At 40.2% G+C, this 22,376-nt stretch overlaps 1 protein-coding gene and 1 long non-coding RNA gene across 4 annotated transcripts in view; one reads left to right on the top strand and one right to left on the bottom strand.

Moving 5' to 3' along the window:
- Positions 1 to 145: 145 nt before the first annotated feature.
- The window catches only part of LOC117935688 (arf-GAP with SH3 domain, ANK repeat and PH domain-containing protein 3-like), a 23,249-nt gene continuing 1,018 nt past the window's right edge, over positions 146 to 22,376 (bottom strand). Inside the window, exons 2-26 of one of the 3 annotated variants that reach the window (XM_034858068.1) lie at positions 19,470 to 19,542; positions 17,006 to 17,156; positions 15,614 to 15,683; positions 14,212 to 14,261; positions 13,637 to 13,760; positions 12,544 to 12,629; positions 12,099 to 12,174; positions 11,044 to 11,130; positions 10,710 to 10,819; positions 9,902 to 9,971; positions 9,703 to 9,790; positions 9,373 to 9,421; positions 8,496 to 8,662; positions 8,158 to 8,291; positions 7,962 to 8,053; positions 7,665 to 7,845; positions 6,594 to 6,679; positions 6,337 to 6,452; positions 6,188 to 6,255; positions 5,199 to 5,306; positions 4,793 to 5,015; positions 4,202 to 4,493; positions 3,042 to 3,258; positions 2,739 to 2,870; positions 146 to 2,401 (exon numbers count right to left, since the gene is read on the bottom strand). In XM_034858068.1, the coding sequence (XP_034713959.1) occupies positions 2,327 to 2,401; positions 2,739 to 2,870; positions 3,042 to 3,258; positions 4,202 to 4,493; positions 4,793 to 5,015; positions 5,199 to 5,306; positions 6,188 to 6,255; positions 6,337 to 6,452; positions 6,594 to 6,679; positions 7,665 to 7,845; positions 7,962 to 8,053; positions 8,158 to 8,291; positions 8,496 to 8,662; positions 9,373 to 9,421; positions 9,703 to 9,790; positions 9,902 to 9,971; positions 10,710 to 10,819; positions 11,044 to 11,130; positions 12,099 to 12,174; positions 12,544 to 12,629; positions 13,637 to 13,760; positions 14,212 to 14,261; positions 15,614 to 15,683; positions 17,006 to 17,156; positions 19,470 to 19,542 (2,925 nt within the window). In that variant the 3' untranslated portion in view covers positions 146 to 2,326. Of the gene's footprint in view, positions 2,402 to 2,738; positions 2,871 to 3,041; positions 3,259 to 4,201; positions 4,494 to 4,792; positions 5,016 to 5,198; positions 5,307 to 6,187; positions 6,256 to 6,336; positions 6,453 to 6,593; positions 6,680 to 7,664; positions 7,846 to 7,961; positions 8,054 to 8,157; positions 8,292 to 8,495; positions 8,663 to 9,372; positions 9,422 to 9,702; positions 9,791 to 9,901; positions 9,972 to 10,709; positions 10,820 to 11,043; positions 11,131 to 12,098; positions 12,175 to 12,543; positions 12,630 to 13,636; positions 13,761 to 14,211; positions 14,262 to 15,613; positions 15,689 to 17,005; positions 17,157 to 19,469; positions 19,543 to 22,376 lie in introns of all 3 variants that reach the window. The other 2 variants (XM_034858069.1, XM_034858067.1) reach the window with 2 other exon arrangements.
- The window catches only part of LOC117935691, a 21,601-nt gene continuing 6,584 nt past the window's right edge, over positions 7,360 to 22,376 (top strand). The window contains exon 1 of the long non-coding RNA XR_004654805.1: positions 7,360 to 7,371. This is a non-coding gene — a long non-coding RNA (uncharacterized LOC117935691). The remainder of the gene's footprint in view (positions 7,372 to 22,376) is intronic.

The following is a 22,376-nucleotide window of genomic DNA, read 5'->3' as shown; positions in this document are numbered from 1 at the left end:
AGGGCTGCAGGAAACATTGCCAAGAACGATGAGAGAGAGGGAGAGATTTAGCTTCAGGGAGGCGTTAAGGGTAGGAGGAACCATTCTGTGAGGCAAGAAGAACTGAAAAACCAACTGTCAAAATGTTAATACACAGGTTTTGTCCGTTCAGTTTTATTCAATTTCAAATGAGTACTCTGTTATTTACCCAGGGTTGTAATGCTTAAGACAGGTGTTGCTCGCACATTTATGTAATTAAACAACACCCATATACTATGATTATACTTGTACTGCAGACCAAAACTTATGTAACAGTGTTTCATGAAAAATTGCAGTTGATGAGCATGACAGAAGGACTATCATGGGAAGATATTTCAATGGACAATAGCACTAAAATAAAAATTAGTTTTCATTCACTTCTATACGTGTGCACAACATAATTCTGGCCACTTAACCCCTGTCACAATATGTTTAATGCACATTTATACACATTACTATGAGGTAGGTTTTTTCTGCCTTCACTCACTGAATAATTTAAACAATGTGTGCCTGTGTTGAGCATTAAGGACTCGGTACCTTTGGTCTGTAGCAGTGCTCTGGCTTCAAGCTTTGGTCCACTTTACTCACACCAGATAGATAAAAATGTAACCTGATTCACTTTATAAAAGACTGTATGACACTTTATTAAACATGTTTTATGTGTATTTACAAATATACTGATTCATGTGTTAATTTCCTACTTAAAGTTGTACTCTAATACAGTCATCACTGCTTTACAATGATTTTATAACATGCCTGTCTCGTGATTTGTTTGCTTAATTAACACTGTAGCAAGACAATAGCGGCACAGATAGAAACAATGGATTAAACTCGGCAATGATTAAAATGAATGAATGCTTCCTGCCCGCCCTTTCTCATCACTGTCAGGGATTGTTTTTTAATTTGCTGAGACAGGAATCCTATCTGAACACTGATTATGCAACCGTGCATATTCTCTTCTATTTTCCTTGCTCTGACAGCCGTTTGGACTACAAATGAAACAGAACAGAGTACATGACATTAAATCAGAGTACATCAAATTACTAACATGAAGTAACACTTTCTGTAATGATACATTTATATATAATGCAAAACAGATGAGAAAACAGGTTATATATACTGTACATCAGCTAGACAAGTATGTACAACAAATTGTGTGTAACATCTGTAAAATGTGCCTCAAAACTCTATGTTCTAAGATTCTTAAATCTTAAAAGCTTGTGTCTATCTTGTGTGATGTACACATGTCCACAGTCTGTGTGTGTGTGTGTGTGTGTGTGTGTTCACTGAACAAATTACTGCAGTGGGGTGCTGTTGCTAACAAGCTCTTTTTAAGTGCCATTTCCTGGTAGAACAGAGAGTCTTTTCTTTTTTTATAACACACTGTCGTTTTTCCAGGTTCTCCAGAGACAGATGCCTGGAGCCAGAAGAAACTGGATCCTCCACTCCCCTTGCAGCCAGTAAGCTTTGCCCAGGCTGAGCTAGTTTCAGATCTCTGCCTGACGCCTGCCGTTTGTTGGAGACAGACTGGCAGGCACAAGCCACTGTTAGAGTCCCGGGGCAGGTTGCGACACACATTGGGCAGGTTTAAACCTTAAGTCCAACTCTTAGTATCCTGCTATTTAAAAGACTAAACAGTTTTCATTCAAAACAACAAGCAACTATATCCCTAAAATAAAAAAGCAGCTGACTAGGTATTTACAGCCCTCCAACTATTTACATTTACAGCTCTGCCAACACTTGACAAGATTTCTTCTTAATGAGTTTAAAGTGCCTTAAAGGGTTTTGCACTGCAAGTCAGGTTCTGTCTCTAGTTCAAAATCCTAGATCAGTAAAGACCACTTAAACATCTGCAGTATAACGTGTCATTAATAGAGCAGTTTCTACCCCAACCACAAATGCATTCATACCTATTAATAGTGATTAATGGTTTCAGACAACTGCATTTAAAAAAAAACAAGAATAGACCAAGAGCGGGGAAAACATTGTCCATGGAATAAAAGGTTTTATGGGGCTCTATAAGTCCTCAGTTCCCTTGTTGGTTTCCAGAATGAATAAATGTTAAAAGTTATAAATCCCTAAAACAGTGCCTTTTTTTAAACCTCATGTATATTTGGGCTAGTATATCGTCATGTGGAAACATTCTCAGTTTGCACGAAGCCACTAGTTTGAGTTAGATCCAGGAGAATAACGCCGTCCTCTCTTATTGATAAAATCCATTGTGTGATGATGTACGTGTCCAGTAAGCATCCTGTGCTGGTTCAGTTCTTCTGTACACCATACAGTATTTCCATATTTCCATGTGCCTTCAGTCTGTTAGTTTGTGTACATAGTTGACAGGAAAGCTCCCACTCCTGGATGGTTCCCCCTCTATGTGACCAACCTGTTAGTTAGGATATAAATAGGTAGAGTTTTCACTGTTACAGAAACTTAAAGCATAAAAAACAATGAGTAAAACTAAATATATAATACTTATCAACAATATACAATACTTATACACTAACTTAAATAAGTGGAAGAAAGTTTATTGTAAATATACACTTGTGAGGTGGACAGGAAAATGCAAAGTACACTGTAAAGTTGCAGTGCAGTTATGGATCAGAAGTGAGCACATAAGAAAAGTTAATGTCATGTATTCCACTTGCTCTTCAACATTGCTGCCCAAAGGAGAAGTGGACAAAGACACCATAATAAAATCAAGAACTTGAAGTTACACTTACCCACCAATGGGGGTCATTAGTTGCCGTGACCACAATAATCTCATCTTTGAAAAAGGCAAGCTGCTCAGTACCGACTGCTCTGCAGTCCACTAAAGCCTTGACACGCTTCTGATGTGGCCTGCTGCCAGAAACCTGCAGGAGACATGTATTATATTTTCCAGTGTGCCACCAGCAAATTTATATTGACTGTAAAATCTCCCAGGCTTTTCTCTCCTGTGGACCTCCGGAATTGAAGATTGTGACATGGAAGACTTAAACGATAGGCTGAATGCAGTAGAAAGAGGGTTTGTATGTGATTAATACCATAGCATTCCTGCGGGGTCGTGGGACACAGCTCACAGCAGGTGAGGATGGCGGTGCTGGAGCAGGAGCAGGAGCTGGGGCAAGGCCAAGACTATTCCCCACTAAGCTGCAGTACAGCTCCTCCTGGCTGCCCACACAGCTTGGAGACAACACACCACACTTTCCCTGGCTGCCTGCTCCACTGCTGGTCCGGCGATACGATGTGGTCTTTTCCGAACTAAAGGGTACGACAAGTCACATGACATAACAGTGATTGAACAAGGCCTCTGTCATATGGCGTTAACACGTCTTGACTGCGGAACACTGGATACTCCTTTTCATCTGTGTAGTGTTAAAGATAGTTTTAGGAAATAGTGCTATTCAAATCTTTGTTTTAGACATGGCATTAACTTGATCTGAATTTTTCCATTGGCTTTTGTCCCATTATTTTTTCTCATTGTAATGCTCTTATTAACATGGAAAAGTGGATCGCCTTGCTTTGTGCAAATGTTTATTTTTTAAATTGAAAACAACATTGGCATATAGCATACTGTAGTGTTCAATGAAAAAAATACTTTGACGAGGGGGCGGAGAATTCACATCAGCTGTGTGCTTGGCCATGAAGTGGTATTTCAGACTGGAAGTGCTGCAATGATAGCTCAGTTCTCGACGACAAAACACACAGATCGCTTTGGTCTTGTCAATGGAACCATTTGGCAACTTTTTAAAAGTAAACTTTTTGTTCAGAATCTTATTGGCATCCATTTCAACGTCTCACGCTCGCCATCCACTCAAAACCGGACGTTAATACTCTTCGGCCAGCTCTCAAGTCCAAACAAGCGTGTGCGGCATGTCTGTTGTTTTGTTTCTGGTCTAGCTAGATCCGGTGGGGTGTAGTTGAAACACCATGTGAAAAAAACTACAAAGTTTGCTAGGCCAAAAAAAATGTGAATCTTGCAATCAAAAACTTGACACCGTTAAAATGGGTTTGCGTTAACACTGTTAATAACGCGTTTGACTAAGAGCACTAGTTTATTTAATTTGAATGTTTAATATGTTTGTTTGTTATGCACCATTCACTAAAGCAAATTCCACATAAGTGTAACTTATTGTAGCAATAAACCCTTTTTTGATTCTGATTCTGATCATGTTAACAGGAATGTATAGTAGTGCTGTCTCACCTGACGGGCACTACGTGACTCGGAGAGGATGTTGGTGTGACACTGCTTTGAGAGCCAAAACTAGCAGTAGGTTGGCCGTCCAAGGTCTGCCTCTGTCCCCTGGGCAGAGCTCCCTGTCCATGGGGAGACCTAGGTGGTCTCGCACCTTGGCCTTGGTTTTCTGTGTTGGGTGAAGGAGGACTATGTCTCGCCTGTGTCTGGGGACTGGAGGAGTGGGAGGGCGGGTTAGAGCAGCGTCGTGGAAGGGAGATACCATCATGTGGTGTGACTGAAATCTGTGGGTCCGAGCAACCTGTGGAAGAAAAGAAAATGTCAGAAATAAGAAAAACTGTATATTGTGTGTTTACACAAACTAACTTAATTAGTTCAATCATTTACTCAAAAAAGTGACCTAAAATTAAACTGTAAATGTGTTTTTTGAACTGGGACCATGCACAGGAAAAATAACAATCAGGAAATTATAAAGTGTGGACTAGACCTAATCCATCTGTAAAGTGTCCTAAGATAACTTTTGTTGTGATTTGACACTGTAAATAAAATTGAATTTAAATTGTAAGGGCATGCAGATAAGCCATATACACAACAGCTCACCTCTCTGGATGGATTTAGCTGGCAGTGGTGGTGGCATTGATGCTCCAGAGGGGGCGCTGTTAGCTGGAGGATTTCTGTTTAGAAAGTCTAGATTCTCATATGTCTGACAAGGCCTGCTTCCAGCATTACCATTTGCACCATTACCCATAATCCAGCGGGCAGAAGAAATTCCACCACCTCCACTTAAGGACAGAGGAGAGCGGGGTTTGGGTAATGGGCTCACCTGGAAGAAAGTGGAAAGGAGCAAAAGGTTCATTTCTAGTTAATCTTCAATTTTCTTTTTATAGTTAGTAAAGGAGATTGTAGTGGAAAATCCCCTATAATGTTCTACTACACACTTTGTAGAAAGCTTTTTTGGCAGAAAGACAAAGTCAGTAATGAGATTGGCTGTGTATGTGTTGTTTACCCTCTCATCCAGGTCATCCTCGCTGTCATAAAACTCGTGAGACTGTGTCTCCCACATGAACTCCACGTGGATCTGAGAGTTGAACTTCCCACTCTGGGCCAGCTCCAACTAAAACACACACACAGGAGCACAAACACTCAGAATACTGTCATCCACACATTACCAGATATCCTGTAATACACAAATAATATTAGGAATCAGCTAGGATGCAGTAACTGTGTACTTGGCTCTATCAAACCAACTACATTTATACTGCTTTGCTGAAGTAGTTCTGCGTGTTGTTTGTTCTTGGGTCATAGTGTTGTGGGTTTAGGTAGAGATAAAAGATTTCAACACAAAAATCCCATTCTTATGTAATTCTGAGAAGTAAACATTAAACTCCCTCCTGACTGGCAATGACCAGTCATATAAGTCTGACCTTGGGTTCTGCAGATGATCCGGGAAAAAAAATAACAATTAGGAAAGAGCAAATTGGGTTAAATGAAATCAGTGAAAGAAAAGTCTTCTGAGTCCAGGGACAGCCCACACCTCTTATTCCAGATTTTAAAAAAAGATCATCTCAATGAAAAATTAAATAAATTGAGTCAATAACTAAATAGGGTTATAAAGCTGTTAATTTGTGTAACCTTTTTCAATTGCCACACAATAAGCCTGTAAAAAAAGGTTGTGTACAATAAAACAGGACATTAAACAAGGCAGGTCTGATTCAGCAGGGCAGATGGCCGGTAAGAAAACAAAACCTGATTATAAGTGATACACACTGGGACCTGATTAGGATAAGATTTCTTGTCCTGGGAGTGAGTCCTTAGCACAGCTTTGCTGCACGGGGAGTTATTTCAAGATAGTATTTCCAGCTGCGGAAGTTGTCTTGTTTTGTTTCTGGAGGTGGCATTTTAATGTTGCAATTTGATTCTCCACTTAAATGTACCTCCTGACAGTGTGTCTTCTTTGAATTTATGAATTAAAGAAGAGAGAAATTGGGGTCTCACCAGCTCCACACACTGCGCATGCTGCAGCCTCCGAGCAATATCAAGGGCCGTCTCTCCAACAGAGTTCACTATAGGAGATTTAAAGGAAGAAATGGTTAAAGTATTTATTGACTGCACTGGGTGAAATAGAGTAAATAGAGTACATTTACCTGTGTGTAGAGCTGCCTTTGCTTTTAGCAGTAATTTGAGAGACTCTGGCTTGTGGTGCAGGACACTGTAGTGAAGAGCTGTGTTTCCTTCTGCTGTTCTTTTCTCCAGACAGTTGCTTTAAAGTGAACAAACAGTATAGGCAGATGTTGTTAAATGTTACCAACTTCCTAAGCAAGTCAAACAATATTGATCAAGAGCTTAATCCTCTTCAAGCAAAGGAGATCAGATCATCCATGACTATTTGTCAGTGTCTGACCTGTTCTGGCAGAGGAAATCCACCAGCGCCAGAGAGCTTCTCTCCTCCAGACGCACAGCAAGATGGAGAGCAGTCTCTTTGATCCCCTTTAACAGGAAGAAAAAAGCATAAATGAGGACAAATTGATGACCCTTAAAAGAGATTGTCAGTTTTTTACAAAACGTTTTTGCCAAGTTCACTGTCAGTCAGTACGTCAAGTGGCTGCATTTTGTTTCTGACAAACAAGTCTGAAGATTTGCAACTGGAATATGCAATTGGAATACCAGAGAAGGAATGTCAGAGGCTGACTGAGAAACTTGTTTGTGTGTTATACATTGAAAACATGCCTATAGCTTTAAATACAATCTGTTCATGTACAGTGCATAGGAGGGGCAGAAGAAAGACATAGAAGTGACTACGTAATTCAATGAGCTTGTCTCACTTGTTCTCAAGAGACGTGAGCTCTGACCTAAAAGCTGAAATAATAAACGAGGGCCAACCAACACAAACAAACACACACATATTACACAGTGAAGTAAGCAGTGTTACACAGACTGCTTATGCTGAGCAGGAAGTGTATGACAGGGAGGGTAGAACGTGATTAAAGACAATAAGACAAGGCGTTGAGGAGAGACAGCAGAGGCAGGGAAAACAAGATGAGTGGGTGAAGAGAGAAAAAGAGGGGGAAAAATCAATTAGAGGCCAGAAGATATGGGACGGCCTCTGAATGCACAAAAGGAGAATTAACACGTACTTCACATACTGTAACTATCCAAACATCTCTTACATACTGTATGCTGTGGCATTGTTATCTATTCTATTCTTATCAATTTCAGTCACAGTTCTAAAGTGACAGGAACATTTTTAAAGTAACTTATTTAAACATTGCACAACTGTGTAGCTGTAGAAAAACCAGGTGGGCGGCCTTGTCCAAATGCAGCTATCATTTATCCTAAATGCATGACATACGTGGGAGTTTCAATTTGTCAGGAGATGATATGGATTTATTATATACATTCTCACCCTAACAGGACACATTTCAGAAAGAGATGCTGGTGTGGAAATCCATGTGTAGGTGTAAATCATTCTCACCTGTCCATCAGGTAGTGTGAGCGGTTTGGAAAGGTCCGCTCCCTCAGCATAGAGCTGTAGGAGAGAATTGAGGTCACGACTCCTCACAGCGTCATAAGGCCGGCCAGGGTCTGCTTCTTCTCTTCGCAGGACATACCGACGCTCAGCGTATTTTGACACAATGTATTCCTTTCTGGCATTCCTGGTGGTCAAGTAAACACATGTTAAAGAAAAAATACAATAAATATAAATTACCAAATTGTTGTTTATTCCTTTTGATCAATCAAAATGTTAGTTTTAAAGAAGTCAGGGACTCACATGTCACTTTTTGGCAATGGTTTGACAGAGTCATTTGGAAGGCCCGCCTCCATGATGTCATTGAATCTGGTGTTGCCAATACTGACAGCCAACTGAAGTGACACAAAAAAAGATGAGACATAAAAGCATTTCAATAAAAGGCAGATGGCACCATAATTTTATGTGAATCGGGTGTTTCTATGTGTGTATTTAGTACCAAAAGCTCAGAGGTGCCTAGGAGGTCCAGAGTGAGTGACTGTATCCTGGAGAAGTGGACACCCAGCTCTCTGTGGATGCCAGAGCACTCTATGCAGGTCAAGATGCCCAAATTAGTTGACAGCCATGTTGGATCTGAGAGCAAAAGAAGCCAACGGACTGTTAGAAACTCAAAACATTATTTAAAAAAACAGCTTGAACTGATCAATGTTTAGGAATTATGTCACACTCATAAAATAAATGAAAGTGGTTAGAAAATCTTATCATTTAATCTGATGTATTTCCACATTTATTTCAATTTATTTCTGCAATGACTGTCAACAACAACGACTTGTTGACCTGGTGCTCCACAGTCAGCACAGGCCTCGTTGCCAGGCATGTGTCGAAGCTCGGCGATAATGGCTCGGGAGAGATCCTGGAGCCCGCTGTCCTGGAGGTGGAGCTGGTCTCCTACCAACGCTGTGTTGAGAGCCTCCTCCTTACTGTTCTGCAGCACTGACACCCAACTAAAGCACAGGTGCACAGACAGAAAATAGTTGTCAAATGAGTTTATTTCAATCTTTTTCCAAGAAGATCAAAATTAGTCCACCATGTGTTCATTTAGTTTTTCTCAGTTGTGTAGTGTTAAGCCATCATCACTCTCACTTTCTCTGTTCAATGAGTTCTCTACCACCCAGACTCATTCTGAACTTCATGTCGTTCATTTCTGAACCTCTGGTACTTTTCCCTTCAAACAATTTCCATCTCCCTCCGTCCCTAAACTCACACAGCAAAAATTCTGACTGGAGGCCCGTACACAAGGGAAGGGTAAGAGACAAAAAAACCACATGCACTTCCCACAATTCCCACATCGCCAAAGTTCCCTTGCTTGCTTTCTGTGGCTGGAAAGAGAAGTCCCACCCAAAACCAGCCGGACCAAGGTTCTCCTATCAGGACAGCATTTTCTTTCTGCATCATAGTTTCTCTCCATGTTTAGGTATTGTCAACCCCGTTTGTTCTTCACAGCATAGATCATTTGCCTGAATAGACCTCCGTTTTAATACACAATATTTATCTTTTTATTTTATCATCTTAAGTACACTTCTCTTTATTCTGAGTGCTTAATTCCCACACAGACCTAAGCTCAAATAAAGAGGCATGACATGTAACAACTTGCTTACAAAAGAGAAAATACAAGCGGCAAGGAAGTGACTACTACAGTAGCTTCAACACTTACATCATACATTCCTGCTCATCTTCTGCCTGGAAATGGTATGTCCGATTATCTATAAAGAAGATGACAAAATAGTGGTTAGACATTGGCAGTGTAGAAAATACACAAGAATAAACAGGAATGGCATGAAAAACACACCACTTTTTCACGTCACAACAGTTCACATTAATCATAAGGAATCTTTGGCACTCACCCCAAGTAAAATGTATCTGATCCCAATTAAATGTGGGGACCAAACAGGCAAACTTTCACACATCTGCACTGCACATGAATCTTTAAAATCTTTAATGAAGATACGTGGGGTGTAAAGTCAAAAGTAAGTAATGAACCTACGAGTGACCAGGTCAAAGGTCCTCCTGTCCTCTGGGTTCGGGCGTACCTGACAGGTTAGTAGGTTCAACTTGGCAGGAGGTCGGTTGATCTGAAGACAGAAACAGATGCTAATGTCAGCATACATTGGAGAATTTGGACGGACTTCAGATGACACTGTGATCTGAATCTAAATGCTTGGTAGCAGTCCATGTGTCCTCACCGTACTGTGGGAAATAGTCAGGCAGCCAAATTTCACTCCACATTTCCTCTTCTGCCAAACCTTCCTGATCCTGCAGGATGAAATGCCCAAAAGATATACAGATTTTATACAAAAAGAATTAAGTGCATTAAATGATAAAAACATGTATCCTTGAGTTGGGATATGGTGATCTACACACTGTGCTGTCCCAGCTTACTCCTGTTCAGAGTGCATCAATCTAGTTTTCATTATCTTGATTGACTCAGTTAAAAATGAGAACATGTTCTGTTTTGTGTCAGTGGCCTGAGGAAGGTTTTGCCCCATCTCCCATTCACCCTACTAAACCACATCCCCTCTTCTAATCTAACTGTGTGAGCGTGTGTGTGTGTGTGTGTGTGTGTGTGTGTGTGTGTGTGTGTGTGTGTGTGTGTGTGGGTGAGAGACACAAAGACTGGATCCATTTTGTTAGCCAGTCTGCCAATAGGTTCCACAGGAGGGGCCCCTGCTTGAATCTTCATCACACAATAATGAAGACCAGGTGGGGTAGAGAAAGTTTGAATTCCCCCTTCTCTCTCTCCATGCCTTACTCTCTTACTCTTCACCCAGCTCTGATCGCCACTGCCCTCTACAGCAGTGCTTGTTACTTTGAAAATTGTATCATTTGTCAAAATATGAACATGAAAGTAAACCCAAAAGTTATGAAGGAAAAAAAAAACATGTTCCCATGTTATACTATAATATAGCATGTGTTTTCAATTATAATACAATACTTGTATTATAAGTGCTTATGACCTGACATTTGGACACTGTAACTAATACTTTTACACACCCATCACTCTTCTTGAGGAGGAAGCCAGATTTCTCTGTCCCATACTTCTTGTTGCCCTGTGGTTGGTGGATGCTATACCCGTTGCCAGAGTTCTTCCTGTTCAGGTACTCCTGGGATACAAACAGATATTTAGGACTTTACTTCAAAAGCTTCAAGCAAGCTCTGAAAAACAATTGTGGCAAGACAAAATAATCTGACAGCCTTAACTAGCACTTAAGCCATCTGCCCTTGAACCTTTTACAACACACATTTTATTTACATACTAATCACTAGTAGAAGATCTAAAGTGTACCAACTCAAAGTACGTATAACAATGCATTATGAATAAGTTTACCTCTCTCCCCTCCACTTGCAGAAGTAATCTAAGAGAATCCCTCAACTGAGTTAGTTGTTTTACCTCCTCGTCCTGATCAAGACGCACCTAAAACACATACACCATAAAAGTCACTTTATTCATTTCCAGCAATAACAAAATGTGAAGATGTGACAAACATGTTTATTTGTTCTCCCAAGCTCATTTGATCATTTTTAAAGTTTTCTTTTTATTTGTTCCAAGAACTGGGTGCGGGATGACAATACATCAGAGCTTTGTGTAATGGCCTTAATAATGCAGAACAGTGCTCACTACTGGGGTGTGTCGTCCTAGGAGGTTGTGTCTTTTGTATTAAAGCAGCAGAGTGGCCAGTCTAAAATGCAAAATAAGTCAGTTTAACTGAAATGTTCCAGCATTTTTTCTGGGAGCCATAACACAGATTCATCTTTTTCTTAATTTTCTGCTTGAGGCTGAGGTCTGGCATGTCTGAGCAGGTCTCTGTTTTGCCATTGAAGAACCAGAAAAACCTCTAACGATCCTAGTATCACAGTAAACAGTATGTTTCCAGGGCTCTATCCAGAAAATGGACTGGAAACCAGTTGGAGTGGTTGAAGAAATAGGTGTGCACCAGGGAAGGAATGAAAATAAGGGATGCTTTCAGTTATATCTTTTGATACAGGGGGGAGTATTTCTGGGAATGTAGTCCATTAAGTCTCTGCCTGTGGGTTCAGCTGCGGGGAAGTTTCAGAGGAGGGGGGAGCAACTGAGGTTTTGGCTGTTGTGAAGAGTAACAGAGAAAAAGTGCTATAAGAGTCAGAGTAACTAAAACACAATGTGATTTACAGTCAGAGCTTAACTGTAAGTGCCTTCTGGCTCACAGTTTTACCTATTGTGAGCAATGTCTGCCAAGTGACTGTGGATGAATGTGGATTGGGGGTATGATAACATCAATATGTTTGTGCATTTTTTTGTGATAACATCAATTTGAGTCAGTAAGGCAACAGCAGTTAGTAAAGACATTAGATGACTAACATTCTAGCCTTTAAAACACTGGCTGAGATAAAGTAGGTCTTTACCGTGTGAACAGAAGCAGCGAGCTTCTCAATAAAGGGCGCAAGATTCTCTGCAGCTTTCAGCCCATCCTGAAAGAAACTGAGAACAGGAAGAAGAAAAAACTAATGCTGAGTCATGGTGGTACTTCAGTCCAAACATCCTAGTTCACACCAATCAAAACATCACTTGAAAGCTGTATAAGCAACTCCGTTCCTACATAAAACACTTGGTATGATTAAAATGGGTAAATGGTTAATAACAGTAATTATAGCTTGTGAAAGGAAAATGAAAACCAAAGAACCTCAACTTTTAAACATAAACTCTCGCTGAAACCATGAGGTAGAAATCCAACCCATAATGTTTTTAGTCCAGGAAAAAATAAAGAAAATATACCTTGTTTTTTTTAACATCCAGAACAAAATGGCAACAAGGCAAAACATAGTCAAGGTGATGTTGGCTAAGACCGACCTGAGCTGGGCCTGGAAATATTTGATGAGACTCTGGAGAAGATCAGGGCCCTGACGCACCTTGAGCTCCTGGATCTTCAAAAGATACTGAAATAAACACAGACTGTTAAAAGCAGCTCCAGAAATGGCAGCTCTCCATGGAATGGCCAGATAAATCCACTAAAAAATGAAAGCTGAATATGAAAATGAGGCATCAAATAAAGCCACCATATTTCAGTACCCGCTACACATCTTTAATATCCTGTTTTGAGCATATTTGTAATGTGTGGCTCTTTGCTTTCTATTAGGATCTTATTTTTCAAAGGTCATTTGCCTTATTTCAACTCTCCAGCCATTTGGTGAAGCCTGTAGACTGAAACTGGAAAAAGTCGTCGTTCAAAAAAAATGTAATACCATATACACATAGTGCAGCCTTTGTTGTAAATAATTTCCATTCTGCACATATCCTCTGTGTGGAAGGAATGACTACATTGTCTTTGCTCCATAAAACCCAAGTCTGAATCCATCTGTCTCTTTTTGTAGCTGAAGCAGAGACAGACTCAGTGAAGGGTTTCTGTCCTGTGTATACTCGTGTGAGCTTGTGTGTGTTTTTTCTGACAGACCGAGAGAGACAGAGGGGTGGAGCAGTTTGCAACAAGTAGAAGTTCTATTTTCCCTGCCCCTTTGCTTTGTCTTAACAGCTGGTCTCATTCAGGATTAGACCTTTTTTTCAGGGCTTTCTCCAGCTTTAAGTGCACTAACACTCTTCGCTGAGACTACACAACCTCTATGCAGTAGCACTGCCAGTGCATTTCACAAATATTTCAGGTGTGGGTCATGAAGCATTTTCATCTGCACTATCAAGTGTGTACGACCAAGCTCTACTGCAACTCTGCAAGATGCAACCAATTAAGCTCATGTTTGACTTTCTAAAACCCATTTCTTCCATCATAGGAATTTCTGGAAAGATACAAATGGGATCAACCCTGGCCATCCAGTCAGCCATGGATGGAATATGGAATCCACAAAGCAGGCCACCCATGTGAAATAAATCACCTTTTCAGATAGGGGAAAGGTGTCTGGGTCTGGTATTTTGACTGGCACTAATCCCTCACCTCACACATTTGCAGCTGAAAGGTCCTTCTCTCTCTCTCCATGTCCTCCCCTCCGTCTGATCCCTCTGTCCTGATCATACCCAGCTGCCTGGTCTTCTCTTTCCTCTCCTTCTCTAGCTTCCCTCTGATGGGGGAAGGGAAAGATAAGAAAAAAAATGGCAAAAGAAAAAATGGTATTCTTAGTCATTTATGTGCACAATGTCCTTCACAATTCTTAAATTTGTCTGATCAACTCTATTTCTGTTGTGATTAACTTTTTAAGAATAAAAAAAAAGTCAGAGCCTGGCTGAAAAATGCAATGCCTGAGTTTTATTTAACAGCAACAGAATGGAGAAAGGTCACGGGGAATGAACTATTATCATATTAACCTCTGCTGTTACAAAAATATCTATGACCCAGTAAAAGACTAGCAAGAACTGTGAATGTTCAACATTCTTCTTCTTAGGCATTAATCATCTGTCTCCGGCTTCGGTTTCTTTTCTCTTAAGAATAAATTAGTTTTAGTTAGTAATCACACAATATGCAGCCAAATAAATTCTATGTTACAAAGTAGGTGCAAGTGTATGGTTCATTACATTTTTATGTCATACTCCTTCCAACTCTTCTCCATCTGTTTCTTAAGCTCCTAAAAGAAAAGAACAGAACAGAATAGAACAGAAGAGAAGAAAACAGAAGACAAGATTAAGAAAAGTGTTTAAATGACATGGTTAGTAGTCCACATACAGTCAGGTGAAGCAGTCTTGATAGTACTGGTTATTATCTGTGTAGATCTGGGTAGAGCCAGACAGTTCATGCACAGAGACATAATTACTCACATTAAGCTAACTAGTAAGCTATCTGGCTGAACAGGATTTCAGTAGCGCTTTGCCTTCCTTCAGAGTAACAGTGAAGCAATGTTCAGCTGTCGAATCAACAAACTAAGCATTGACAGTAACTTACAGAAGCATTAGCCTGACGTTACTCACTAGACGGTCAGCAAGGCAAATCAAAAAGGAAATACTGAGCAAGACAGATCGGTTCAGTGTTGGAACATAGCTTGGTCTTTAAACATTATTATCATTATTATTATCATCTGCACAAACAGCTTCATCTTTTAAATATTTTAGTAGGCTACATCTACAACACAGAGACATAATTGCCTGCTTGAAGAGGAAATACGACTAGCAATACATAAAATAGATATAATTTAATAAGATACTAGACTTATACGTTTCCATAACTGGGATTCTGGGATTCAACTCCACTGTTATCTCCTCTCGTCCTACAGTCTACAGATAGTTGATAGAGATAGTGATTTGCTTTATATTGGGCTGTTGCTGACTGAATGGAAAAATTACTGCAATCAATATTGCATCAATATTACTTAGAAGTGTTTCTCAAAAGGTATGTGTGTGTGAATCGGTGAGAGCGCCTATAATATTCTCCAAATTATTGTTGCATCATCAATATCAAAAAAGCTCTTTTTCAGTTTTGCGCAGCCCTTACCTATTGATCAACCTATAGGATATCTCTCTAGGTGACAGCATCACTACAGACTGTGTTTGTACTGTTCAAGTTCACAAATTAATGACTTACTGTAAAATATCATAGAACTATGATATAACTACGAACCTCCAATTGCTCGGGGCGCCTTACCATGGGCAGCCCCCTCACTTTGACATCTCACCCTTTAGTACATGTTTATGTACTAAGCATGTGTGTGTAATTCAATGGCCTGTGTGTAATAACAACAGACTGTAAATTGTAATTTCCCCTTGCCTGATTAATAAAGTATACATCATAAGTATACAATATTATAACTGGGAAATATTCAAGAAATATTGTTAAAAAAAATAAAAAAATAAAAAAAGGTAGGCTGGATGCTCCCTTTTATGCAGTTGTTGTCTCTCTCTTAAAACAAGTGATCACCATGTGTATACCAGTTTAGCCAGCAGATAAAATAGTATTTAATTAACTTATCATAAAATCTGGACTCACTAGTCGGCTGTCCCGGAGTTCTGACTTCAGCACATTTTCCAAAGGAAATGCCATGATGTTGTTGAGGTTTTGCACCTGAAACATGTAAAAAGCAAACAAGTTAAACATATGCCACATGTTTGCCTACAGGTGCTGTTCAGTTGCAGTATAAGCACTCACATGCACACACCATTCTACACATTACTATCTCCCTATGGACCCCCATTTCTGGGAAAGAGTGTTGATAACTCAAAAACATGGTGATTCAGTCATTTTGAACTAGTGATTCATGAAAAGACAACACGGGCCACTAATCTACAAGATTTTGTGATCCAAGGGGGAGAATGACACAATGACTTTTACTACCATTTGTGAACTGAACTGAGTCCATCTTGGATCTAGCATAAACTCAACAGGTTACACTTTAGAGTAATACATTATTACCACAAAGCCCCCGATAGAAATGCATCACTTTTTCACTTACGCATACAGTATGTCTACATACATTTACAACATATGTTGTCAGACAGCAGCCTTTTCATGGATCCTGGCGGATTAGTTGCACTCAGCTCTTGACATAAATAATGTCCAACTATTTCCGTGAATTGACTGCAGAGCTGGCCGTCATACACTGACACAGAAGCATGGAGACTGGTGAGATTGTTTTGGTTTGCATCCAAAAGCTGAGGTAACTAATAGATAATACATTGAGTTCTTCTGACACAGGGAAACACTCCCAAAGTGTCAACACATGTAGACGACAGAAAACCTGGATCAATGCATGCATTCCTGTAGTACACAGTTAAACACACATGGCATTTAGTGACACGCTCAGGTTGATTTTGCAGTACGGCCCCTTAAATCACACTCCTGTTGAGTGTCTCCTGTGTGAGGCCTTGATTGACACAATGGAGGGAGCATGTGAGACGGTGTATGTTGACTCACACATGGAGGTCTGGGATGAATTATCATCGCCATAGAAACGATCAGTGGGAGGGTTCCGGATGGCTGCAGATTTTGGAGTAGTGGTGCGAGCATGCAGCTGTTAAAAACCTCTTTCCTTTGTGCATTCATACATATATATATGTGGGTGCACACACACTTTTTATTCTGCCACAATTAACACTTAAATACACCCAACATCTTATGGGAGTGATCTGGAGATCTTTCACCTGCTGCTGTTTCGAATAAACAAACTTATTTTTGCTAACAAATTTTCTCCTAAAAACTTATAGATTAATTTGAAACATAATCTGAATATTTAAGAGCCATGTAATGGAACAGCTTCTCTTTTCTGTTTTATTGTTGTCTTTACTTCTATTCGTTCTCCATCACACACGGTTTAAACTCACTAGTAAATTTATTAAAAGTAAAAGTAATTTTAGGAAGCCTCTCCTTTCCCTCCACACTCTTCTCACCATATTTTTGAAGAGGGCCGTGACCTCTCTGGTGAACACAGCCAGGTTAAGGAAGCCTGTGGAGACTTCGTTGTTGTCCTGGGTCAGGTGGCTATTCCCCAGGTTCTCCAGCCCCTCAACATACTGCTCCTTGTTGTCCACATGGGCTGAAAAACAATACACATGCACACAGTGTGAGTATAGACACAGACAGTTAAAGGTGACTCAGACTTGATTTTCATGTTAGGAAAATGTTAAGGCAGATTGACTTGCCGTGTTGCAGTGAATTTGTGAAAGACAAGCATGTGGGATAAATTAGTAAGGGTTTCTATCCATCCTGGAGCAGCAGACAGGCTAACGTATAGAGACTAACTTTTCTCTGGCGCTTATAGGTCACTTTCCCAAGGGACATGACCTTAGTGGGCTCTCAGTCTGTTGAATTCATGTGGAAAAAGGCTGATGGAAAAGAATCTTTGCCCCGACTGGCACCACATTGAGGTTTTAGCCTACAGCTATTTTAAAGTAAGACTTAGATGAGGATATCAAATAATCAAAAGTTACAGTTCAAGCCCCATGTAAATAATCTTTTTCAATCAGCAAAGATGGGCACCTGATTGACCTGACCTGACTTCTTAGTTGACTTCAGGAAACCGCAACACTAAGCCAAAAATAATTCATTTATATTTGTTAGTTAACAATTTAAGGAAGTAGTTTATCACAAAAGCAGAAATAAGTAGAAGTAGTATAGTAAGTTAATATCTTCTGCTCCAGTTTCCACCACCAGACAAATATAAAATTGTAAACTGACTGTAGCTGGGAGACAGACACAGTTGTACTCATTGGATGAGGAGAGGAGGAAGGATTGAGGGATGGAGGAAACAAAATCAAGGAAGAGCAGGAGAACTGAGTTGTATGGCTCCACAGTCATTAAAAAAAGCATTACAACAAACAACATACATGCATCTATCAAACAACAAACTGCTGAGTCACAAAGAAGCTGAGAGGATAATTTTACAGCTAACCTTTAACTACCAGATACCAGCAGAGCAACTCAACTCTTTTACTCCTCTGCCAGAACACACACAGACTCGCAGGCCACAGCATCTTGGCAGAAAGGTGGTACTTAGCAGTTTATAGGAATAGAGATTGAAAGAAGATAACATCTTACAGTGTGTGTGTGTGTGTGTGTGTGTGTGTGTGTGAGCACTTCTTTCCAGCCACAATATTGCTGCCAACCGTATCTGGTTGCCTAATACTGGGCAGCTGGCTCTCTGAATCAGTTTTACTAAAAGCCTAGAAACGGGAAGCAGGTTTGTAAGCGAGCACAGAAAAAAATACTTCAGGATATGTTGTGCAGTTCCTCTGAACACTCACATCTTCTGCATGTTCACTTCTGATAGATCCAGCGCAAGTTATGGTGTCAAACTGAAGTGACACATACACACTCAAAAAAACATTTAGTGAGCCAATGCATCTGTAAGGTCACTGTGTGGCACCTTGTGGTTGCTGAAACTGCACATACCATTTGCTTAAACACAGACACGACAAAACCATACAGACTGTATGAATAAAAACACAATCACTCGACATCCCACGCACTCCAGTCCCAAGGGCTTCCGGATGTCATATATAGGCTTGTACAATTCATTATGTGGAGGCTCTTCTATGCACTAAACAGCTCATTCTGCTATAATAGAGGCTTAACCTTCACTTAAAACCTACATACCAAGTTGCCTTCATGCATCATTTGTAGGGACAGACACCCTTCTTCATGGATTTTGTAAGCAGTCAAACGCTCTGGAAAAGCTAGTAAGTAGACCTTAAGTTGAAATATTTTTGTCAAACTACCATTTCCAACGTCAAGAATGAACTTGGAATTTATACACTCCATGTATAAGGAGTGAGTCCTTACTGTGCTGTAGATGAAATCCTAACAGCTACAGAGCCAGCTGGGCAAAAGATATCCCCTGGTTAAGTAAACAGTTAAAAGTTCTGGAAAAAGCTAGTTATTGAGCCTTTAATGGAGTCTGTTTCCTTAAACTAGTAATGTATTGTGTAAATAGGACTGTATTAGGTAGTCTATATCCTTGACGTTCTACTTCCGGGATTGCTCCAGTGCAGCAGGAAATTCTGCCGGATGCAAGTATTTTTGCTGATGTTTATGTCCTTCTGCTTTTTTTGTGTTGGAAGTTTAAACTTCGATCGATATCTGTCCAATCTGAGCTCTCTCAAGCACGACTAAAACAAGTTTTGAACATACACGTTCCACCAAAACAAGTTCCTTCCAGAGGCTATTTTGCAGCGGCTCCGTGCAGAGCTTAGCTTCATCCATGACGATTGAGACTGGTTTAAAGAAATGCCAATTAACCAGAGCACATTTGTCTCCCATCCCGGAATGCTATGTGGACTTGCCCGACCCTACTCCTCACTGTGGAGCAGGGCAAAGCGAGACTCAAATTAGGTAACCCATCAATACTTACAGAGTCCAGAAGTGTGTATAGCTTTGATTATCTTCTTCATCCTCTGTAGAGTTGAGAGGTCCATCTCCAGAAACTGCAATAAAGCAATGAGACAAAGATAGGTGTGAAAATATAAAAATCATGAATAAAATAAAGACATTTACATTTTATAATACCTTCAATTGATAAACTGAGTTTTTTTGCAAGCCTGGCTCAATGGCTGTACATTGCTGGGATAAAGCAGAGCTGAGGTCGCTTCCCTGTCCCTCTCCTCTCGCTATCTCCGCTATCCGTGCTTAGCGTCTCCCAGGATGGTTGGGATTGATTTGAAAAAATACAAAAATGCAGATCCCTTTTCCCCTGTCCCAGAAAAGATAGGCAGCGTAGCCAGACCACACTCTAATAACAGTAGGTTTAAGCAAGATGCATACTGATGCAAATATCCTGTAAATCCAATGTTGCCGTGCAGTAATCTGGCTCAAGGATTTGCAACGTTGTCTGAAATGGCCTAATAATACACCCAGAGATATCAAGGGATAACTACATCATTAAAAGCTGCACAGGAAAATCTTGTACGATTGGCTAATTTCTGTCGTTTCACACTCATATCATGAAACTACTTTTCTCTGTCAAACATTCAGATTATGTGTTATAATCTGTAATGAATGCAAGAATTACTACTCAATTATGCCAACGTTTGACTTGTCTACAGTAGGTATGTGTGTGTGCGATTAGTTATGCTTCATTTTCTCACGGAGCATGACTAAGGCGGACAGGTGAGTCATCATTTGCCAGCAAAAAATCGTCTGTCTCTGAATGATGTCAGTGCATTTATTTCACTTTTTAAGGTTGAAGCCACACTTTCTCACACTGAAACACAACACATGATGTATACAAAATACAAAGTCACTTGGCTTCATTGTAATTGGACAACCATCTCTTACAAACCAAAAAGGTTTGAAACTACATCCTGTTTATTCTCCTCAGACTGGACACTTGTTTTATTGAGCTAGACATACAGCACTTCGCTTATGTCCCACTAGAAATAGCAATAATGAGCCAGTAATTCAGACTAAACAGAGACTCTGCCTTGTTAGATGGTGTTGTTTATTTGCCTCAGTAGTTCCCACTCAAGTCCACTCCCTGCATATAAGTTTACTAATTAAAAGGTGGCATGGGTGTTGTATAATGCGACCCAGCAGACAATTGGAAAGTAATTTAGCGGAGACTGGAGATGGGAGTTGCTCACTGCCGCTGCTATTGCAGTTTCCTTATGCTTGTTAAGTTGGTGGGCAGACAGGGGATAAAACATGGCAACAAGCTGGTGCAGGTTAACAATACACTCTGTGTTTGTTGACCTTTGTAAAAATAAATCAGGGCACACAGACAACACACCTCTCGGTCAAGACAGACAGACAGACAAACAACAACACACACACATCCCTTCTAGAGAGAGTAAAGACCTCCACCCGTAAGTGTACCGATGTTGACAAAACGACAGTGTTTTTTAATACAAAGCCTTTTCTGTGACAACATGCAAGGTTGTATTCACCTGCTGTTAAGGTGTGTGTGTGTGACTACTGCAGCAGTGTATGACTACCTGACATCTAATCCTTATTTACCTCATTAACTAGCACAATGACTCACCTGCAAGGCAACCACAGTTTTTAATTTTTAAATAGTATTTAATGTTAAATTAGATTAGATAGTATTTAACATAAGAGAAAACTTTAGATCTGTTCCCAAAAAAACCTTTATGGAAATAACATAAAAGCCAATTACAGCTTACAGCTGTATAAATTAAACCATTCCTTAACCATGTATTTCTCCCTTTATCCTGGCCTCTAATCAGGAGTAATAAGTAACAAACAGTCGAGTTTTTGTAGGGGTAAATGGTGTCTCTGTCTCCCTGCCTGCAGCCCTAAACCACACACATGCCCACACATTCCCCCTAGCCATTAATCGAGCTTGCCCTTGCTGAACAAACTAAACATAATAACCATAGCTCTATCTATAAAGGGTCTTTTGCATTTCCATCTGTGTGTGCATCTGTCTGTCTGTGTGCACAAGTGTATGGTAACATGTCCCTCCCAAAAGCAGCTATTCCAGCTATGTATTTTCCAGTATGTCATGGCCATACATAAGGATATTATCCCAAGATAAATAGATCAGACAGCTGTGTAAAACTCTTTATAACCCCTGGACTCTGTTGTCCCCATCTCTGCTCAGCATTTAGTTTCTAGTCAAGAAAGTCTTAATGAAGAACTTTAATCTCTCACAGATGTTTAGGACTGCATTTTTGAGTCAAGCATCAACTGGATTCCATTATAAAATCAGTAAAATCTCAGGATACATCTGGAAACAACCATTGCATAGGAAACTATATAATCTACCCCCACATGGTGTGCATCTCATTTTAGAAGAAAACATCCTCAGTTTCAAATTTGCAACAGCAAAACCATTGTGATTCAAACTAATGTCAGTGAGAAATAGCTGAAAGCCATCTTGGGTTACAGTAGAACAGGGAACCATAGTGTTATGTCGCAAGGAAGACAGAAGAATCGACTTGTGTGCACACTTGGATTATTTGTTTTTTTTGGCAGAATTCTCAGCAGTCGTCTGAGAACCGATTTCAAACAAGCAAACGCACACACAAGGACCTCAAATAGGCCTTGAGCCAAAGTACCGATTCAAACAGACAAAGTGCACTGGCCTTCACAGACATGTTGCAAACATAGACAAACGTGCATGCACGTTTTCACTCACAAAAAAAACAATGCCTTATTCTGTCAACGGGGGCACACTTGTTTTTGGTTTGTCTGGTGTGTGTGTTCTGTTTATGTCCAATCTCAGTCGGACTGCCTTGAGGCGGAAGACAAGGCCAAATAAACTCTCTGTATGCTACATTACCTCATGTAACCTTCACTT

Source organism: Etheostoma cragini, chromosome 20 (genome assembly GCF_013103735.1).
Source record: "Etheostoma cragini isolate CJK2018 chromosome 20, CSU_Ecrag_1.0, whole genome shotgun sequence".
NCBI classification, from domain to species: Eukaryota; Metazoa; Chordata; class Actinopteri; order Perciformes; family Percidae; genus Etheostoma; species Etheostoma cragini.
This window is presented reverse-complemented; position numbering and strand designations above follow the sequence as displayed.